The 21,767-nt window shown below is 30.2% G+C and overlaps 1 protein-coding gene across 1 annotated transcript in view; it reads right to left on the bottom strand.

Moving 5' to 3' along the window:
- Positions 1 to 21,767, bottom strand: part of Smp_173190 (putative calcium-dependent activator protein for secretion) — a gene marked incomplete at its 5' end in the record, with an annotated part of 70,579 nt that overhangs the window by 41,447 nt on the left and 7,365 nt on the right. The window contains 7 exons of the mRNA XM_018793519.1: positions 1,219 to 1,327; positions 8,471 to 8,674; positions 9,800 to 9,914; positions 12,895 to 13,016; positions 14,146 to 14,412; positions 17,322 to 17,402; positions 20,591 to 20,920. Of these exons, the coding sequence (XP_018648023.1) occupies positions 1,219 to 1,327; positions 8,471 to 8,674; positions 9,800 to 9,914; positions 12,895 to 13,016; positions 14,146 to 14,412; positions 17,322 to 17,402; positions 20,591 to 20,920 (1,228 nt within the window). The remainder of the gene's footprint in view (positions 1 to 1,218; positions 1,328 to 8,470; positions 8,675 to 9,799; positions 9,915 to 12,894; positions 13,017 to 14,145; positions 14,413 to 17,321; positions 17,403 to 20,590; positions 20,921 to 21,767) is intronic.

Here is a 21,767-nt window from a genome sequence, read left to right as displayed (position 1 = left end):
GGGGATTGATTCCCCCATTCAATATGATAGATAGAATCCAACCGTCAATCAGTATTATACGCGGTGGTCAATTGGGGTCTATCTGTAAAGTATTCTTTTTATAAAAATGCTTTGAAGAAAATTATGCTTGTTTTAGGATATTTAAGGATTTCGTAGTTTCAAAGTCGTTTCTATTGATAATTCACTTGTAAGGAAAACCTACTGCAAATAAATCAGTATCAAAAGTGTTATCCGTATCAAGCTTTATCTAATACAAATAATAATTAATCGACCGGTTAGTTTTTATTCACGTAGTTTTAAGAAATATGTATTGTCTTCAATGTTCAAATCTAAGTTGTTTTACGTAATAATAAGGAAACTTTCATATTTTTTGCGGATTACGTCTAGTCACATGACATTAACATGTCGACGTTCTTAGTATTTTTATACGAATAAACAATGATCATCATTGAATTTATTTTAAAACATGTCTCATGACTTTAAGGCAGCTCTCAAGACCGTGAAAACACTATACTACAGGAGAAAATAGGACAATGACAAAACTCCGCATAACTAAACATTAATTAAAATGAAAGTACAATATTGATAGTCCATTAACATTAACCTGTTTTCATAGTTTTACATAGAGCTTACTAAAATCAAAACAAATGTTTAAACGCGAATTGAATGACTAATATAGTGTTCGAAGACTTTGACAATTATGAACAACTAGAAATAATTAACCGAAAGTTAAGAATCCAAACTAAGCTTTATGCATGCAAAAAGATTTACTTCCAGTGAAATAAACTGACATATTGCAGTTACACTGAAGTGTATTTTATTAGAAATTAAATGCTAAACAGATAATATTGAAGATATTATGCAAGCTAGGAAAAAACAACAATTAACTTTTATTTACCTTCAAAATAGTCAAATACAACAACTCACACAAACACAATCAATAATTCGACTGTTCTTTAGTGTGATCAATTTAATGTGATAACTTCAACAAAAGTACAAGAGACGTTTCGATTTGAATAGTTTTTGCACTACAGAAGGAAATTACGCAAACGGAAAGCTATTCGAATATAAATGTCAGACTAATCAACTAGCAGCCTGTGTAACATATACTTTTTGCTCAGTTCTATTTATTAAAAATGATCTCAATCATTAAATCAATTGACAACAACTAAGTTTGAAAGAAATGAAAATTGAAAAACGTGATAATTTATCACATACCAGTTTGAAAATCACAAAAATCAACTGTGAATCCTTCCAATTGCATAATCTCTGTTGGATCCGATTTACGTTCTTTGTAGGATGCCATAATAAATGTATACTGTGATACCTATGGACAATATAAATTTAAAGGAGAAAAATACCGAAACAAAGCATATATATATCATATTTTACATTTTAGTTGTCTATGGACAAAACTATACAAACTGTTATTGAGACAAATAATTATACAAATAATATTTGATCCATTTAATTCAGAGGTAAACAAAAGTTAGTCCCATTGTATAAACAACACAAATGCATAAACGAAGAATATTCTTTACAATAACGTCTTATTCGGTTGTATAACCATAAATCCAAATTATTTTTCCAGAGACAACCGAATTTAAGGCAAACCCATTTGTAATTATATAATTATTGCTTTTACTCTGTTTTCTATATTTATTCCGATTATGAATCCCTAAGTTTGAATTGACCTAAAACAATACACACTAATCTTTTCAACACGAAAATCTTATCTTGCCAGCAATCCCTAATTCACATATGGTCAACTATAAGAATGTATTTTTCTTCAATGTAACTATCACTTTGAAAAATTAATTTGGATATATAACTGTAGAACCCTATCGTAGATTATCGGAAAAGAATATTCTTAGTTGATCTACATGTCTTTAGAACCAAATTCTCTAAAACGATGAAAAACACTAATTACAGGATTTGGATTGATAAAAGGCATTGAAACAGCTTCTTTAAATAGAGACTTAATAATATTTACGTTGCATAAAAGCTAATAGACAACCTAGTAATGACAATACTGAAAGGCAATAAAACTTGAAAGACTGAGTAAAATGAATCAATACTAAGCATCTGATTATTTATTTATGAACCAGTGAAGTACATCATCTCATCGGCTTCAAATTTGAAAAAAAAGCAGGTTAAAAGTTGAAGGACTTTAAGTATGCCTGATACATAGCCTTAATCACTCAAATATATCAATGTCATTTAAATCATAACACTAGCCGATAATAAGTAGTGTGAAAAACTTTTTTTCTCCAGTCTTTTTATTTAGCTACTTTTATGCAAGTTTCATTTACTATAGGGACAATTTTAAGGCCAATGGTGAAAATTAAGGATACATATTTTCATACAGATGAAATTTCTGAAAGACATTAAAAAAATAACTTGAAAATTTCTATCATCCCACTTCATATTTCACACACATAATTTATGGATTTAGAATCGTTATCGTAAAAGAGTACAGGAAATAATGAGTCAAAATACGTTTAGGAAAGAAAATCATAACTATATTCATACATATCTTTGACATTAATGAACATAGAAAAAGAAAAAAAGGAAAATTGAAACGAAAGTTGAATATGAAAGTTGAGAAAACAACAAAATTTCCAAGTAAACTGTTTGTTCATTTAAAGATGTAAACAGATTTTTTCAAACTTTTCTAATCAAAAAAACTGCTATAAGGTTGTAATATTTAACCTGAATTTCCGAAAAATGGAACAAAAGCCTGCTGAAATGATTTGTTATACTGATTTTTTTCATTAGGTAAGTAAAGAGAGAAAAATAATGAAAAACGATCAAAAGTATTAATTACCCTTTCAGGGATTTTTTTTCGCAAAACCGATAATAAGTTCCATACAATAACGATCCTGACAAGAAGTATTTGCCACTCCACAGTTAGCTGGATTAAATCAAAATGGCTGTTAGTTTTAGTCAGTTTTTTGGAAAATCCGTGAATGTGTAAGGTGAAGACACAACTGTTCTATCATAAATCACTTAGTTTAGTAATTTCATCAGATACAAGTAATTAAGTTATCATCAAGGCAGAATATCACATGAATATGTATCAGTCCACATAGCCACATCACAGTATCATCAATTAGAGAGGAAATGAAAAAATTGAGAAGAAAAGAAATTAATCATACTGCAATCAAATACTAAATACAAAACATACGGTTAAAAACATAATTATTGATAAGACAATGAAAAGCAAACAATGAAAATTAACAGGTCATCCAAAATAAATGAAGCCTATCAAAGAAGTCTGAAGCGAGAGACAAGACTCAAATTAGTAGTCGATGGTTTTGAAGAATGATGACACATCGTGAGTTACTAACACCTAACCAGTATTCCTTGTGTTTAGATACGCAAAAGCCATGTACTTATCACCTTATTAAGTGAAAATTTATAGTCTCATCAGAAGATCTAACATTACTACATAATACTGCGCCCTTAACATCAGCATAAGTAAACTAAAAGAAATCATCTTTTAGTACTGTGCCCAATGATTAAATGCATAAGGAAACTGTTATGTCCTATGGCCCATCAAATACAATATGACAAAACCACCAATCAGAATACAGAATTCTGTGACCTCGTCCGTGTGCTAAACCATTGCAGCGTTAACCATCATCAGAAGCCTTTTGTTAACTCGGAATCCTTATTGGCCCTCAATATAGTAGCTTCTCGCTCAACCCACTCCTTTCAGTCCAGAACACAAATATCAGCTTCAGCAATATGAATTGTATATTTCAGACATAAGTGGTTTGTATGCAAGCAGACCAAAATAAATCACAACATAAAATGAAAAATAATAATTGTATAAGATCAAGTCAAAATTGGTTGAGTATAGGATATAGTAGGTAATAGATTAAGAATAAGTTAAGAATGGAAAATAGTATACCAGTAGCCAAAGGGTCAAATGAAAGCGAATGATAAGAGAAATATAAATCTACACAAAGTCTAGTTACTTAATAAGCAACTAGTGAAAATATATGTAATAATTGTTGGGGCGATCCTGAAAATTTCTCGCAATAGACATGACAAACTCAGGAAACATTAAGAAGTATTTTATCCAATAAGCGTTTGACTAGACGTTTCGCTAGAAACATCACGAAAGTGAAAAGTCACATGCAGAGTTTTTGATTGACTGATCACCACACTGCTACTATGTTTAGTAGGATTCCAGAATATTCAGGGAAACTCAAGTACTTCTAAAATACTATAAAAACCCTATATTTTCTGTACATAAGTGAACCTTTAGAGTAAAGTGCTCCTCGCATACTTTGCGCATTTTCTCTTGTGTTCAAGTCGCTATGTAGATATAGCTTGGGGTTACGAGACTAGCTTAAGATCCGAGTATGACGTTCAATTAGAAAGACTTATCAATAATAATCTATAAATAACGCCTAGCAGTTACCATTCATTTATCCTTTGTCCGGATATGACAGAATCCTGATAATTATATGATGTATTTAGCAAAACGGGCAAAAAAGTCGGGAAATAAATATTAATTTCCTACTGATATACTATGCTTCACAGAAAACAAACAAAAATCTAACAGTATTTTTGAGTAAATGCAAAAGGCGAAAACACAAACGAGTTTTTCCAATACACAAATTATTTTTCATCATCCTTTTAACCAGAATAAAATAAACATTACCGTCGTAACATTTTCAATGTTTACTGCATCTAAACAAAAAACTGACTAGAATTATAAAGAAGGCGATACTTCATTACCAACAAAATGTTTCTATACAAAATACACATAAGTATCACAGAGTAACCCTTTATTAGGTCATAATAACAAATAATACTGTAACGAATAGAAAAGTTTACAAGTGTCTGATCCCATTTGTCTTTGTAGAATAATGTGGCAATTTATTTTATCAGGGTGTAGATATTTGTTTTAAATACAAGAAATTAAAACATTTGTGACACAATAAATACTAAATAATAAAGGATTAAATTTTTAATTAGTTTATCGATATAGATTGATTGAATATTATGAAACATTACAAATCGGGCATTTTTACAACATCAAAATGGTTAGCATCAATATACAGTGATTTAGAGAAGATTAGCAAGTATGTGTTTGTATAGATGTGTGTAAGATTTTCAATGAGTAAACCATCAGCATTTTTAAAATTATCTATGAAATAAATTCACTCCCATGGTAAGTGACTACAAAACCAGTTAGTTGACTTAGTTTTAAACTAAAGTAATCAAGACAGAAGAGTTTACATGAGCTACAACATATTTTGTATAAAAACGCAAAAGATTATTCACTAATAAGTTTCAAACTCAAACGGAACATCTATTTCATCCTTTCCAGCTTTGAATTGGTTCTCTATGAAATATTAGTGCATGAGCCAAATTACCATAAAAAACTATTGCAAAATACTTAAGTCAACAACACATGTATAAATATCAACAAACATACACACATAAATCAACATTGAGTTTTGACTATTAAAGAAAAGATTTCAAAAAAATTCCAACTCCCTTATAACAAAGAAGTATTACAGTGTTTTGACTGTACGCTTACACAAACCGCATAGAAGAAAATAAACGATAGAGGAGATCGTTTCACAATAATAACAAAAAGATCAATATTAATTATTTGAATGATTTCAAAACAATATATTGGTCAATTTGCATAAACCTTTGTAACTATCTTAAAGAGCAGAGCATCTGTTTACTTGTTTGATTATTTATTTATCTATCTATGTTTTTCCGTTACTTGCAAACAAACAAACCTGAATTATTCATTATGTCAAGTATCAGAGAACAAAATATCATCTGACGGAAAAAAAACTGTCTTTTCCCTCCAGAATACACAATTTTTTTTTCAATGACAGAAATAAATAAGTGACCAGAAAGAGAGAAAAGAGGAAATTAAATGAATTGAAAAATTCTTTTCATCAATATAAAAATGGAAAAAAGTCCTAGTTTGAATCAAAGAAAATCCAACAGAGACCAAACATTTATGATAATAATACTAATAACTACAGTACCATTGAAGGTAGAAAAAAAATTAGGAAAACAGTAGCAAGCCAAATAACTAGCTATAAAGATAAATTTATAGTGATATTCCAACAAAAGAAAACTTTTCTCAACACAAATAAAAATAACAAACTAAAACACTTTGTATGATGGTAGAAAAAAATTTTTTTAAATGGAGTAAAATCAAAATAACTGTGGAAACTTCAAAAAGAAGTTTGTATGAACAAAATCTTTAAGATGAAGTAAAGGTACGGTAGAAAAATACTGTAATAGTTTCACAACATGCTATTAGAAACACGCTAATGCAAAACCAATTTATACACGATAGTTACATACGATGCAATTGTAGTAAACTGAGCTATTTATCTGGAGTTTTATTCTTATAATATTCATCTATTTGAGATTTTATGCAAAAATTGGTGTAACACAGAAATGTATTGATTACAGGATGATCATCCTTATCTATGATTGTATCCGAGTTTATGACCTGCCATTTGATGATAATCACACCAGATAACTTTCCCTCTAGTATTTCCTTTCGTCCTTGAAATTTAAAGGTGTCATGATAGAGAAGAGGTAGTGAGATTATATGGAAACTATAAAACGTAAAACGAATACATAGATGTAATGTTTGATTTTTGAGAAATTAAATGAATGTTTTGAATCGTCAGCTCGTACAATAATAAGGATATCGCTCGTTGACAAATGATACAAATTTAGTAACAAAATGAAACACTGTATGGACCGATTTTAATTGTGATTTTTCTTCAAACTCCAAGATTACGTCACTATAACATGAACGAAGAATATTCTTTTCAATAATTCCTCATTAGGTTCTACAATCATAGATCCAAATTAATAAACCATGAAATTGGCCAGGTTTAAGGCGGAGTACATCATTAAAAATTGTAACATGTGAATTAAGAATTGTCATACAAAATCAAATCAAATCGTTAGTGTTGAGATGACTAATATGAAGTGTCAACTTGAATCAGTTTATAAGTGAAATGAAATTGTGAGATAAATGATCAGAATAAATATGGTCAACATGGGGGTGAGAAAGAGAATAATGTGATTACAAATCAGAAGTTACGTAATATGTAGAATAATATGAATTAGGTCAGATATAGTATATAGGGGTGGATGCTGAATAAATTTCTCAAAAAGATTAGCAAGTGGAATAATAATAACAATGATAATCATAATAATGACAATGGTAAGATGTGTAGATAAGATAAGTTTAGGATATAAAAATGAGCACTAATCAAATTACATCACCATATTATAAAATTGATTATAAAGAATTCGGCACTGAAGTTGGCCAAAGTAAAGGGAGCAGCTGAACATATTTCTTTTGAATGCAAAGCTCTGGGTTTTTTTATCCGAATAGCAATTGTCTCAGCCATCTGCATATTCTCAGTCTTGAAATTCCCATATAAATATATGTGTATGTGCATAATTTCTCCAGTACTGAATCAAATAAAGAAAAACTTGAAGTAGGTCTAAAATTCTGTGATACACGAAACCGCGCAAATCATATGCATACAGACATCAGATCTAGTTCCGACTTCTAATCAGGAACTTGAACGTTTCAAAGCAAACCTAGTTGACTGTTGCTATCAGTTTAAGAACAGTAGATATAACTGCAGACATTTTTCTCTCTAAACTAGAAAACGGCCCATTGGCACAACAGATTGAAAAGTTTCATCTTACTGCCGATATATGGACAACCATACTAGCGTGATAGAAACAATTGAGAGATTTAATACAGTTCATCCGTCCATAAAATTCACTTGTGAGGAAGAAAATGGAGGTAGAATAGCTTTTCTAGATGTTCTACTTACATGGAGAAAAGATGGGTCATTAAGAAGAAACATAAACAAGAAAACTACTTGGATGAACCAATATACAAACTTTCATAATTTTCTTGCTCTACAATACAAAAGGAGCCTGATTAAGACATGCACTACAGAATAAAGATCATATGCTCTCTAGATGCGGTCGAAGATGAAACACGACCCTAAAATAAAACGGATATCCGGAGAAATTTATAAATAAAAACATAGCCAATAAAAGAGAGCATAAAGCATGGCTAACTGTGAAGAAAAGGATGTTGATAACACGTTCTAGCAGATATGAAGTGATTGCTAAGAAAATTGAGGCATGAGTCTTAGTGACATTTTGCAACATAATCAACGAATTAATATAAAAGTCTTTCATACATAGAGTCATCTCAAAATCCCTAATAGAAATTTTTAAAATTTTTACTAAATAGATTAGGTAACAGTTCTTTTTAAAGAGAAGTAAGCAATAAGATGACAAAAACGATAACCGTGAGATCACTGTCTAAATTGTCAAAATTATCATCTTCCATCTAAACATAAAAACTGACATAAAATTTTATAAACAATAAAATGGAAGTTTAAACATAAGCATAGCAAAAATAACATACTTGTATTAAGCAAATATAACGTCGTATCCATTTTCGAAACGCTGTTCGACCTAACGCATATAAATAACCACAATGTTTGAGATTAGTTGGTTTCTCCATACGCAATGTTAGCTGTAGTTGTAAGTCATCCGGTACATTTTTAGAAGTTTGTAATTTATACCATTCTGGTTGACGATTACCAGTACATGTAGGATTTAAGATAACCTGGAAAATAACATCAAGGATTTATATAAAAAATATCAAATCATATTCGTTACTATAAATACAGATCAGCTATTAAATTATCTTAATATAATAAACTTAAATGCATGCGTTCGATAATGTTGGTCAGGAAAATCTGTTGTGTATTGTTAAGTGGAATAAAATGTAATATTTTTTACAAGTCTACTACTTCATTTATTCAGATACCACAAAAATAGTTGCTTCAAGTAATTAATGACATAAAGAGTAATACAAGAAAAGGACCAAAAGGATCTTTTTTCAATGATCTTGTTATATGAAGCAGGCTCGCAATTACATATATATCATTTTTTTTGGTATTAGTTTTTCGGAGCAAGATGGTTTAATTGAGATGTTTTCATTGTCATTCTAGATGACATCTTCTGCACTTTTGTACGAGGTAGGAGACCATATTACGAATAAATTTTAAAGAATAAAAGCCCATTTCCTACCTAATATTGTAGTGAAATAGAATGTACATAAGAGTTTGACAGTGTCTGAAAAAATGATTATTCTTCTTTAAAATGCTGTTTAATGGTTTAGTAAGATAGTTTGTAAAAAGTATCGTTCGTTGGTGTTTACGTTGAAAAAAATGACTGAGATCTAAAGAATTGCTCTAAAACTGAAACCTTCAAGCCTGTGTTTCCTGAAAGATCAGAGTTACATGTATAGATATTTTGTGAAATCATTCATTCTCCAATAGTTTAGTTTCCAAGACTCATCGAAATTTCAACATGAAGCTTTGAAAATTTGAAGCGGAAAATGAAATGATAGCTGAGATATTCATGCCGATTTATGGAGAACCAATGCTATTATTCCTAGCATTTTCCAATATCATACCAATAGTAATCGTTCTAAGTGAAAAGTCTTCAGACCCTATGAGTAAGTTTTTAAAAGACATTGCTAGAAACAACTAGAACTTCAGTTTAAAGTTTGATTTCGTCGAAACACTAATTTTTGAGCTGTATAAATTGAAAGCCATTTTAAATGATTTAGGTAGCAAAAATATATCAATTTAAGCATAACAAGGTGTCGAATGGATTCAACCTTCAAATAAAATGATTGTCCGCAATAGTCATATTTGTAGATGATAAACAACGGTGAACTTACACGACCCAACTCTTTGCCGCTATCGAGTGATAAAAGTCCAGAACTTTCGGCATACAACTTTACCTTGACTGTAGGAAGAGGTTGATTAGTTGAAAAATCACCCTGTGTACCCCATCTGAAGTTTGAAAAAAAGGGAGAATTTATGCTGCGCCTTAACAAAGTATGGTAACTATTATTCATGGTGAACATCGTAAGTTTTTTACTGAAAAAAGTCAATAAATATACATATGGCAAGGTTAAAATAAAATGTTCGGGGATGATAAATGATTACAATAATAGAGCAAACTTGAAACAATGATCGATAATCTTCCTTTCTAACCCGGTAAAACGACGGAGTTCGTTAAACCCAAACCTTACTAAGGCAGCATAGTCGAATAACAGAAGAATTTACTTACAATTCAATGTCGTGTTTTAGCATGGACTAGGGAAAATTTACATTTTTGTTACTAATAACTATGAAAAGGTATTTGGTTTTATATAAGAACCTACTGCCTGAATGAGGCCCACACTTCCCGTACAGTGATTTTTAAAAATAAATATCTTTTTAACTTATAACTGCAATAATTTAGACCGAAACAGAGACTGAGAATACCCAATAAATGTTACTTTCTCTATTCAACAAAAACTTATTCAAGTTCTAATTAACTTTGAGTGTGTTTACAAGCTTTTAATTAGCGACAGCATAACCCTATGAGACAAGTCACCTTATTCCTATCAAAACATTTTGACATTTTAAAGAAAATCAACCATAATTTCTTGTTGTTCATCAAACATCAGTCAATAATTAATCAACCATGTTCACCTGAGTTATTGAAACTATTTTTCTCCATCTTGTTTTATTTTTATTACTCTTCCTCTCTTAACTCCTTTCATACAATTTAACATTAATTTCATTTATTTCTTATACACTTTTTTTATCCCAAAGGCATAGAATACTTATTTTTTGAAATTGGTTTTTTGCCAAAATAAAAACGGTAGAATTAATCAACCAATTAATCAAACAGTGAATAATGATATCATCACTTAAATTAGTGTTGATTAAAAATTAACATAATCTCTACATAGTACACAGTTTTTTCCTATATTATGATTGGTAAAAAGCGCTTAAGGTATCTTATTGGTACTTTAGAGACTGAATCTCGATCAGTCGTTAATGACATATGTATATCCAACGAGGATCGCCTTGATTTAGTTATCAATATCAGAATGCAGGTACATCCAGCTGATGAGTCCCGAATATGATGAAGCGCGCACATCAAATTCTACTGCTAGATATAGTACATTTATTCTAGATATCTTGTATCATAATGGTTATATTGAGACAATCCTCATAGGATGCACAAAGAAAAAAATACTAATCAATAACAACAGGATAATCTAAAATATACTGATTTACTCGTAAAAATCTATTACGACATTACAGTAATGCATTTTGTTGTACGTTATGATTGTGAAAAAGGAAAGAGAAAAACAATGCAATACAGGTGTACATTTCTCTTTTTATTGTTCATGATGAGCTAGCATTTCTCATGTTTTATATTACTATGAGATTTGTAGGTTCATGATCTTTACAAATGTAACAATCTGAACATTTAAAATGTTGACGCCATAGTTTTATTACACTCGAGTTAATTGAATTAATCTATCTTTATCTTTCAGACGTTTTTGAATTATCCACATATGATCTTAAAAAATACGGTCAAATTCACCGTAATTTTGTGAACGTTTATTTTTATATGACAAAACAATAGAAGAAAATAACCACTTTGAAGTTTTGTAAATAATGTGGATATAACAAGATAACCAACACTTAAATAGACAATAATATAGCGATGAGCAAACTACAATTGGGGCTCCCAACGACTAAGCAAATGGTTAGATTAAAGAAATATGGTTCCACGAATTTATAATGACAGAAAAGTTTAAGCTTATTTATATACATTTTTACGGACATCATTGTATGTAAAAGGTAAAATCTTAAAGCGAATGACAAGCTAGATAAAATTTGATAGATAACTATGAAAGTTAACCACGCAAAAATCCGTTATAGAGAATTGACCAAAAATAAATATACAAAACCGTTCAAGTACATGATGAACCATCAAAAAGAAAAAAAGAGAAATGAAATATCAACAATCATATATCTTTTATTCATATTTAATCAACACAAGATACACAGTCGGCAGTGTTCATATTTGATACTTTTAACGTTTATACAATTAAAACTTCATTCCTATTCATTCACCTGTCTATCTTTACCTTACTGTAATTGCATAACAATACATTTTTTAATCAGCTGAATTGATCAGCGATATGTTTCCTTTACATGATTCTCTTTAAACTTGTTTTTTATAAAAATAAATTAGAATATTGTATTTAGATATTTGCCCTTATTTTAAACACACTCTCCGCCTTTATTCACATTCTCATTATAAATAACAATAATGAAAACAAATCTTGATTTGAGAGTAAGAAAAAGCGATACATGATGACCTTGAAATATGATTTTCTCTATTTGTTCTGAATAGGGCAAAATATTTCTGGAAAAATAACTGATAAAGAAAAAAACAACATTCATAAAGAAAATGTGATAACGGGAATTTAAAATGAAAAATCAATGAAGGGGAAACTGAAAGTACATCGAGTATATATATTTCAAAAGGTAAGAAAATATCCTAGATATTAAAAATAATATACAAAGATGACTTAGGCAAAGAAACATTTACCCTTCCCCATTTAAAAAAACAATATAAAAAACTACGTTGATCAATAGTTTAAGGATATTTATAATTTAATTACCACATTAAATTTCAAAAAAAGAGTCAAAGTAAAAATGTTATCACTAAAAAAATTCTTGCTGTGTATGATTAGATCACAATTTCAAGATATATATTACACTATAATAAATGAATTTGACTAGTGCTTTCTTAAATACATACATTTATCTGTAATGTGTTGAAACTATTTATTCAGTGATTAAGGTTAATTAAGAGAATATCATCTTCAAATTGTAATAGATCTCTAAAAAATCATTTTAGTTCAATAATTAATTGTTGAGAAGGCAAATATTTATTTATTCATTCCTGACAACTTACACTGGTTTTCCAGCTTCAGCAAAATCAGTTTGTAATCGAGCACCACCTTCAACCTCCATGGTACAATAAACCATTTTATTGGTTGGTAGATGTTTCAAATTTTTCACTTGACCAACGATAATCTGTTAGTAATTAAAACAATAAAAAATGACAGAATTAAACAGATATTAACGGGAAAATAAGTGACACTTGCAACAAAAAGTCAAATTTACATTACATTAGATGGCCCCGAAAAAAATACTATTGATCAGTTTCTCTGTTATTTATGAATTTAGATTATAGGTTCCCCTGAACATAAATAACAGCGGCGAACGTTTCATTCAAATGACGTATCACTTTATTTGGGTTGACCTCGATGTGAATCTACTTACTCTTGTGTAGCAGGTTGTATCGGTTAAACAAAGTATCCTCTTTTTAAACCTATCTCCAAGTGCTATTCTAAATGGCTATCAGAAAGTGAGTGAGAAACATTTACTAGCTTGATTCTCGAAAACTTCGTCTACTCCGGTCACTTGACCTTACCAGGAGTATCTTGATAATCATTAATAAACCTATGTAAATGAAACACAAATCAGGAAATCATACACAAACGGAAGCATTAGAAATCCATTGATCTAAAGTGCCGTAACTATTTCAGTTTGTTCAAAAGTATGTTATCAATAAATCTCACATTAAAACATGTCTGGAACCCGAGTAAGCGAACTTGAGCTTAGGTTCGCTGCTGAATTAGTCTAAACACTACATAAAGAACAATTTTAAGAACACAATGTTTTAAGTACTCAACTGTCACATTGTTACGTGTAGATCACCTGGTAGAGGTCACATGATTATCGTACCCAATGGTTAAAGACTTTGAATGACGTGGCTCAAAATCGTTTGCAATGGCACAGGTATATCCGTTCTTTGTTTTCTCCAAAATTCTAAGCTTCTAAATTCCTGATAAATTTTTTTCGGTTTCCACTTTACTAATTTACTTGTTTTCGAATCGTATCTTCGATGCAAAATCTTTCCTATTACTAGTGGTACTGTTACTACCTATACTATTTCGGGATTTGGCCTGACAATTTCATCTCTGCGCTAATGAGGTACAACAACTTGCACTGATGTACATACGTACCAGGTTCTACGTTGTCACTGACTAATTAATTTCATCTTCTCGTACTAACGTGTTATGAAAACTTAGGCCAAGCACTATGTTGATCACTTCTGAATGGTTTGCTTGATATTAAAAGGAACAACAACAAAACTCACCTCAACTGAAAAACTTAATTGAATACCCAGTTTATTCTTGAAGTTCAACTCATTAATTTCATCATTATGTTCTTTATAAGGAAGACTAGGTGAATTTGTACCAGAATTTTGTGATCGGCTAGCTTTTTTAAATTTCTGAAAGCTACTAGAACCTCTTGCCACAGGAACAGACTCTAATCGAAGCATTAATTCGCCAACCATTTTACGCAATTCATCTGCATATAAACTTTCCATGTTTTTAACAACTAAACGAGGGAACTGACGATTCTAAAATACAAAAACAGAGAGCGGGGAGAATAGACATAATCATTAAAGTGATTGATGTTAATGAAGAAAATATTGAAAACCAACCAAGTATAAGAAATATTGATTTAATTTCTATACCAGTAATGAGATGCCCAATCGGATAAAAATAAAAACTTCAATAAGTTAATGAAGCTATCTAGACGATTTCAAATTTTCATTGATGATTCTGTAGTGAAACTTAACATCACTCCATAATAAGTGTGGCGTAATCAAACAAACACGGTCTCATAAAAATTCCTTAAGAATATAGCTGCTCATCAATAATCTTTAATCCAAATAACAAAGTCAGCTAAGCTTTATATCCAATTGACAGCAAACACACTTTCTGAAACACCAATACAGTTAAATGAATTCACTAAGGGTCATACTATTTGCTCTAACTGTAACATTTATCAGCACCAATTGGGATATCTCACACTATATTTTAACAACGAGTTTATGAAGTATAAAGCAATAACACAGGCTATTTATTTGATATGATACAGTTCTACGAGTAAATGAACAATAAGTTAAATAAATGAGAGATTTCAATGTCATTACTTTTGTGTAAACTTGACATAAATGAATTAAGGTAAAACTGAATTCCAACCCGAGAATTTTTCATGTAACTTTGACCACTCAAATGGCATAAAACTGTTAAACAAAGATGCATACAAAAGAAAATTTTCCGAAAACTTCGAATTTTGATACAATCATATTTTTATAAAACAATTTGTTGGTTCTAAACTACTATCGAGTAGTTACTGAGTTAGTTGAAATAAATCTGACGTAATATTTACTTTCTTCACTAAACAACAGTTATACTTTTATGACCTCCATTAAAAATCTCCAACACAAAACTACATTCAACGATCTTTTGGATAAAGAAATGTTCAAGAAATATAATCTTAATCTAAAGAAAAATGGATAAGACCTGTTGACTACCTCTAAGCCTATAGCATCAAAACATGCTGCACGCGATGTTGACTCACTTAGATTAGTCCCCACTTACTTGGTCGATAAAATTCGATCAGCACGAAAAAACTACACAAATAAGATATTAGTCACTGCTCAGTTATTAATTAATACAGTTTAATTCATTCAAACACCAAATAAAATTACTTAAGCTCTTAGAAAAATTCAGGATTAAATTGATAAAATTGTTCTCACGAGGTGCTCAGTTCACACATTATTTGGAAATATTAATTAATTATTCATAATATTTAAACAACCAAGTTAACCGGTATGCTTAATTCTCTAGTCTAAATATTTTCTTATCCATCATCAGTGTAATAATTACCAAACAAGTGAATCAGACATTCAATGTTAAGAAAACCTTGGATTGTCTACTAAAGACTTGCAGTTGATTTGTTAAATTATATCTGGTTATTTAGATAGATTCAATAATCTTTAATTACATCCTCCTCATATTTGTTTTATAATGTAAACAGAGACAGAAACCATAGTATGAACAAACAATATAACATCTGGTATTCTAATTACGAACAATTCAAGGAAAAAGAAACCAGTTTTCATAGCACATAATTATGGTATATGATACACATAGAAAAGAAGGAACGAAATATAAAATGGCCAATAATTCTAAACAATGAGAATTACATTTCTCAACTAATGACATAATCATCACCATCATATCAATATAAAATATACAGTTTAAAACATCTAACCAATAGTAAACGAATTGTTGACAAATAAAACACTGTGAAACACTTGAATGGATAATCTAAGAATTAGATTAAATTGAATCCTATGGAAATTATCAAATATATACAACACAGAAAATGAATATAAAGCGAAATTAGTAGATTATTTTAGGTCGAATAAAAATGAATGTATAACTTATTTAAGAACACACACACACACACAAAATGCATACAGAAAGAAAAACAAACATGAATTTAAACGAAATTTAAATTGGAAAAAAATGTCTAAAATCTTTTCCCTATAATTTAGACAGTTATCAAACGTAAATACAATAACACATACAAACAGACAAATACATCAACTGTCAGAAAATTTAACAATCTAGTAGTACACTGAGACGAATGACTATAGGACAATCGTATCCTAATAATATTGAACAATCACGTGTTTTTGTTTGTTTATTATTCTGTTCATGGAATTTTCTCTTATATTCTGTTAAATCATACTCGTTTATAAATCTAATATGAAGAAAAATATTAGGACATATGTATGCAAAGATGGATAGTGGCTAGCAGTGGAATCCAGTTTGACGCGCGTTTCATCCCATTTGGGACTGGTCAGGTGGATGTACCTGCATTTCAGAGTTGGTGTCAATGGGAAGATTCAAACAAACGATACTAAGTGAATTTAAACTTCACCCCATTGCACAAGCAAGTGGCTATCAGGACTCAGTAGCTAAGTGGATAACACGATGGCCTTTGAAGCGAAAGGTACTGGGTTCGAGTCCCAGAGTGAACATCAACTCTTAGATGCAGGTACGTCCAGCTGACGAGTCCCAAATAGGATGAAACGCCCGTCCTGGATTTCACTGCTAGCCACTATCCATCTTTGCATACAATGCTTGTGAAATAAGGCTATATCGAGGCAATACGCACAGTATGCACATATGCCAATTAGAGACTGACCCGTTGCAGTCCTAAACGTCAATGGGAAGATTCAAACAAACAAGTGTATTAGGACATATGTTCTATAGTTGATCAAAAGTGATTTTCTTTTCTGAAGAGAGAGCTAAGTTAAAAGATTATTAAATTCTTTTATTGAATTAGTTAAATGGTTTATGAATAACTCAATGAATAACCTCATAAACAGTAAAAATGATAAAAATTAATCATTCTATTTATAAGCATTAATCTATTTTAATAGAAATCATAATCTCTATCACATACTCTAGATAACTCTTCAACTGCTTGCAACTGTCCATCTAATTCACGACGAACTTGAGCAGCTTGTTCATCAGCATTGTCTAACTATTAAAAAAAACACAAAACAAACACAATGAGAAAGTGATGAAACGACTTGTACTTTTGAAAATAAAAATAAAATGTCTAATAGGTTTATATAGAGAAAAGCATTCAAAGTTAACGATTTCCCATTGCCTTAAGCGATCAAAAGGAAACTACAATGAATTATCACAAAATTACAGGTAAACAAAAATAAAATTATGAATATTTGATGAATAGTTCGACCAAAATTCGAAGGACATTGAACTTTGACAAAACCAATGAATGTACCAACAATAACTATAAAGTCTTTTATTGCTAAGTTCTTTACGTACAAAGAGGCCACTAGTGAGAAGGAAAACTTAAAAACAATTAATTTCACTAATTATCCTTTAACATACGATAAAGGGGTCTGTACATGAAAGGTTCAAATAGCACTTGAGTACGATTACTAATAGACACATATGAAGCAATCAGTTAACCAACAGCTTACAAGTCCAAATGAACGCGATAAAGCTAAAAAAACACACGAGGTATTGAACTAACACAATCACTTTCTAAATATTTTGTAATTATCTAATGTCTACCACTTATTTACTAATTTATACCAATTATAGGTGTGGAATCCCTTGGCGTGATAAACATATCTAGGTGATTTGAACACTGCGAATGTGCCTATACAGAATACTTGGTACTAATTCTGCTTATAAAAGAAAACAAAAGAACCAAAATATTCTAAATAAGATGATTTTCTAACAATTACCTGGTAGTGTTAGAGAACCCCAATTGTATTAAGCCATCAAAGAAGTGGAACGAATAACAAAAAGTAAGAGATTGATTTCAACAGAAAATAAGAGTGATCAACAGTCATTAACTTCACAGGGTATGCTTATCTTAAGACTAAAGTGGAATGAAGAACCTACGGATGCTTTGCTAACATCCAAATTACAAAACGATACACATGACTTTAATCTTACCTTCTTATATTAGTAAAAGCAAGGCCTTTAACTCAATTATCTACATCTACGATAAATTATTGCTTGGTCGATTCTTGCACGCAACATAACTATTAAGCTTTATTAACGATAAAAACAGATAAAGATCATTCTTACTTATGAGTAGTATTTGTTGCACAACTTTAAACTCTAGTCATATTGTTTGTTGAGACAGATGTTCAGTGAAAATATGTTCGATTTGAAAAATGTGTTCATCATGGAATGAAATCAATCAGCGTCAGGACTAAAAAGTTATTTAGTATTCTCCGACTCATAGTGTCGCTTAAACTTATATCAGCTCGTGATGAAAACTACTTTCGAATAGAACAGATTTTTACAAACCATCCATCTAAATAATAACCATGGATTCACCAGTATAACTAATGTCAAGTGTATTCTTAAAGCCCTAGTGATATGTTATGACTATAGAAATCCAACCATGTTGGGTACGAGACAGTTAGCATGGACAATAATATACAATTGTTTACCAATATACCGCCAATTAACTGAACTCACAAACGAAAACAACTGGATTCTAACACAACAGCCTGGAAATCTCCTGTTCTTTGCTATCGCTGAAAGTTCATAGTTTGGTCCCGCTTAAAGTAATGAGTTGGTGTTGTTTTCAAGCAGCATAACTAAGACCAGACAGTTATCCAGTTCATGATAACAACTATACCTTACAACTTTATTTATAACTGTTTCCAAGACCGGAAATTTTCTCTGTATCGCATAAAAAGTGATAAACAATGTCAAAAAACCTGAAAATATTACTTTGTTTTCAGATTCTCTTCATTTTAAATTTTGTGTTATAATACGGAGATAGGTAAAGCTGAGTATACTTACAATTCACCTACTGAATATAATCATACGTAATAAACCTTATAAATTTTTGTACTACGGAAAGAAAAATTATTTGCTAGAATGTCTTTTTAAGACGTTTATCTTAAGATTATATTGTAGGCTTGCAAATCTTAAACACACATACGTTTACGATACTATATTTCCGAAACAAATAAACCTATTACCTGAGTACACAACGACAAAATAAGATGTCTGACAAAAAAAAGTAAAACAAACAGTCTATATTTATTCTGAAAAACAATGTCTTTTAAGTAAAGTGATAAGATGAATTGTTTGTATAGTTCTGTGTTAGAATTTAGACAGATGTGTAAGTTCTGTCTATTGCTGTCATATATATATATATATATATATATATATATATATAAGGTAATCTTAATCAAGAATCTTACCTATATATAACGAATAAACGATACATATTGTTAAACACTCTAGGAGCATAATTTGAAGAGGAAGAGACGGGGGAAGACGAGATAAATGAATAATGACTTCGACCAAAACAACATAAATCGGCTGTAGAATTTCTAGTACACAAAAACCTTTCCAATATCGGCTTGATTTTTTTAGTGAAAAAAACTAACTTGTTACAATCCCTATTAGGAATTTAAAGAAACGAAGATTCTTATTTATGTGATTCATGAAGACCGACAAACTAATAAAGAAATAAAGTATTTCAAGTGGAGCAATGTGACAGACTAACGTGAAACGCCGTATAGTAGTGCATCTTATCAAAAACTTTTAGCGACTAATATACAAAAAATATGAAAGAACAGAATGGGAAATATGTTGTAATAAAAAGGAACAAATTCCATCAACAGATTATGAAATGTTCCAGTCTGAGAGGGAAAATAACGAAGATGCAGGATGCGAAGTTTTGAAAACGCGTGAAATGGCAATCCAAGGATTTCAAAATATGTTTTCCCCTTTTTAAACTTAAAATATTGCATCAGGACTAGTCCATGTTAAGGCCAAATTCGACACAGAGTCAAGGTGATGAAGGGGTCTTTTCGCTTAGCTCAGGAGTATCGTCAGTCTTGGTGTATGACAACTGACAAGAAATCAAAATCCGAGAATTCTATCAAATTATTATTTTACACTTGTCAGAGAATGTGAAGTAACTTTCTTATTAGACTATCTGATATTACGAAGAGATATTAACAAATGTGTTGCAAAAGACTGTGCAGTTCTAAAAACAATATCCAAGCTGTGAAATCAATATAATCAATTATCCATGAAATCTCTGTGTTTAATTCCTAACTTTTAGAACAGAACTTAAATATAGATAATCGGTTACCGGACTGTGCATTTTCATTGGTTTGCGTTAAATTACTAAAATCACTAGATAAAGAGATAACTCACTTGTAGTGCATTGTACAAAATTTGATGTTCATATTTTTTCACTCCTAATGTAGCTTGAAACAATTCATACAACTGTTCTTTAGTCATCACTAATTCAGGTTGAGGAACTTGTAATTTTTGTAAAACTGTAGATGGTCCAGCACCACCACGACATATTTGATCAAACTTTACCATCCAAGCACTGACAACATTCGCTTTATTTAAACCTTCAATTTCTGGTAAAAACTGTACACGATGCTCACTATTTAATCGGAATACTTCACGAAAATCATGCATTGAACAACCACCGCCACGAACCATACTAGCTACACGATCACTACGTAAAAATCCCTGTTAATGAATTTCATAAAATAAAACCACAACAGAAATAAAGATTCTTAGTATATAATAACATTCATTTAAATGAGAATACAAGTATAAATAATTATCCATTAAGTTAAAACATAACGTTTTGATGATACAATTAGATCAACCAAGTTTCCTTCTTATCAAAACAAAAGAGAATAATACAAAAATAACAAGATAATTATTTTCCCTTGTTAAATACACATTAAAATAATAAAATTAAATATAAATACAATTAGGTCTTATCAAATAATGAGAATAAAATAAAACGATTTGGCTAACTCATGTTGATTTATCATACGAAATAGCGAATTCAACACTTACTTAGAAAAAAAATGATTATTTCAAGACAAAATAAATTTTCGTTTTTTCTCACAGCTATTTTAAACATTTTATATATCTATATCTAATTACAATTTATAAACAAAAATTAAATCAGATTTTAATGGCAACAAGTGATTAAAATGATAAAATTAAAGAATGATAAACTACATAAGATGAATAATCTATTTACAAGTGATCATAAACTATCGAATCTAGAAAGTCATGAGACTGACAAGAAACAATCAATCTTTGAATCAATAGTTCAAGTTAATAGAATTCACATACAACAACTAAAGCTTATCAAATGAAACTATTGATGTACAACTTAAATGGAATGCATACAATGTTAATAGACACCACAAAGATATCTCGTAACACCATCATTGTATAATATCATTCTACTAGAAGTTAACTTATTAACTAACCCCATGTTTATGTACTAGCTTTGAGCCATACGATATAGAGGAGCTAATAATAATAAGCTAACGAAACAAAAGTAGGTGAAATA

Source organism: Schistosoma mansoni, chromosome 1 (genome assembly GCF_000237925.1).
Source record: "Schistosoma mansoni strain Puerto Rico chromosome 1, complete genome".
In the NCBI taxonomy this organism is placed as follows: domain Eukaryota; kingdom Metazoa; phylum Platyhelminthes; class Trematoda; order Strigeidida; family Schistosomatidae; genus Schistosoma; species Schistosoma mansoni.
Note: the sequence above shows the minus strand (reverse complement) of the source record. Positions and strands in the feature narration are given on the sequence as shown.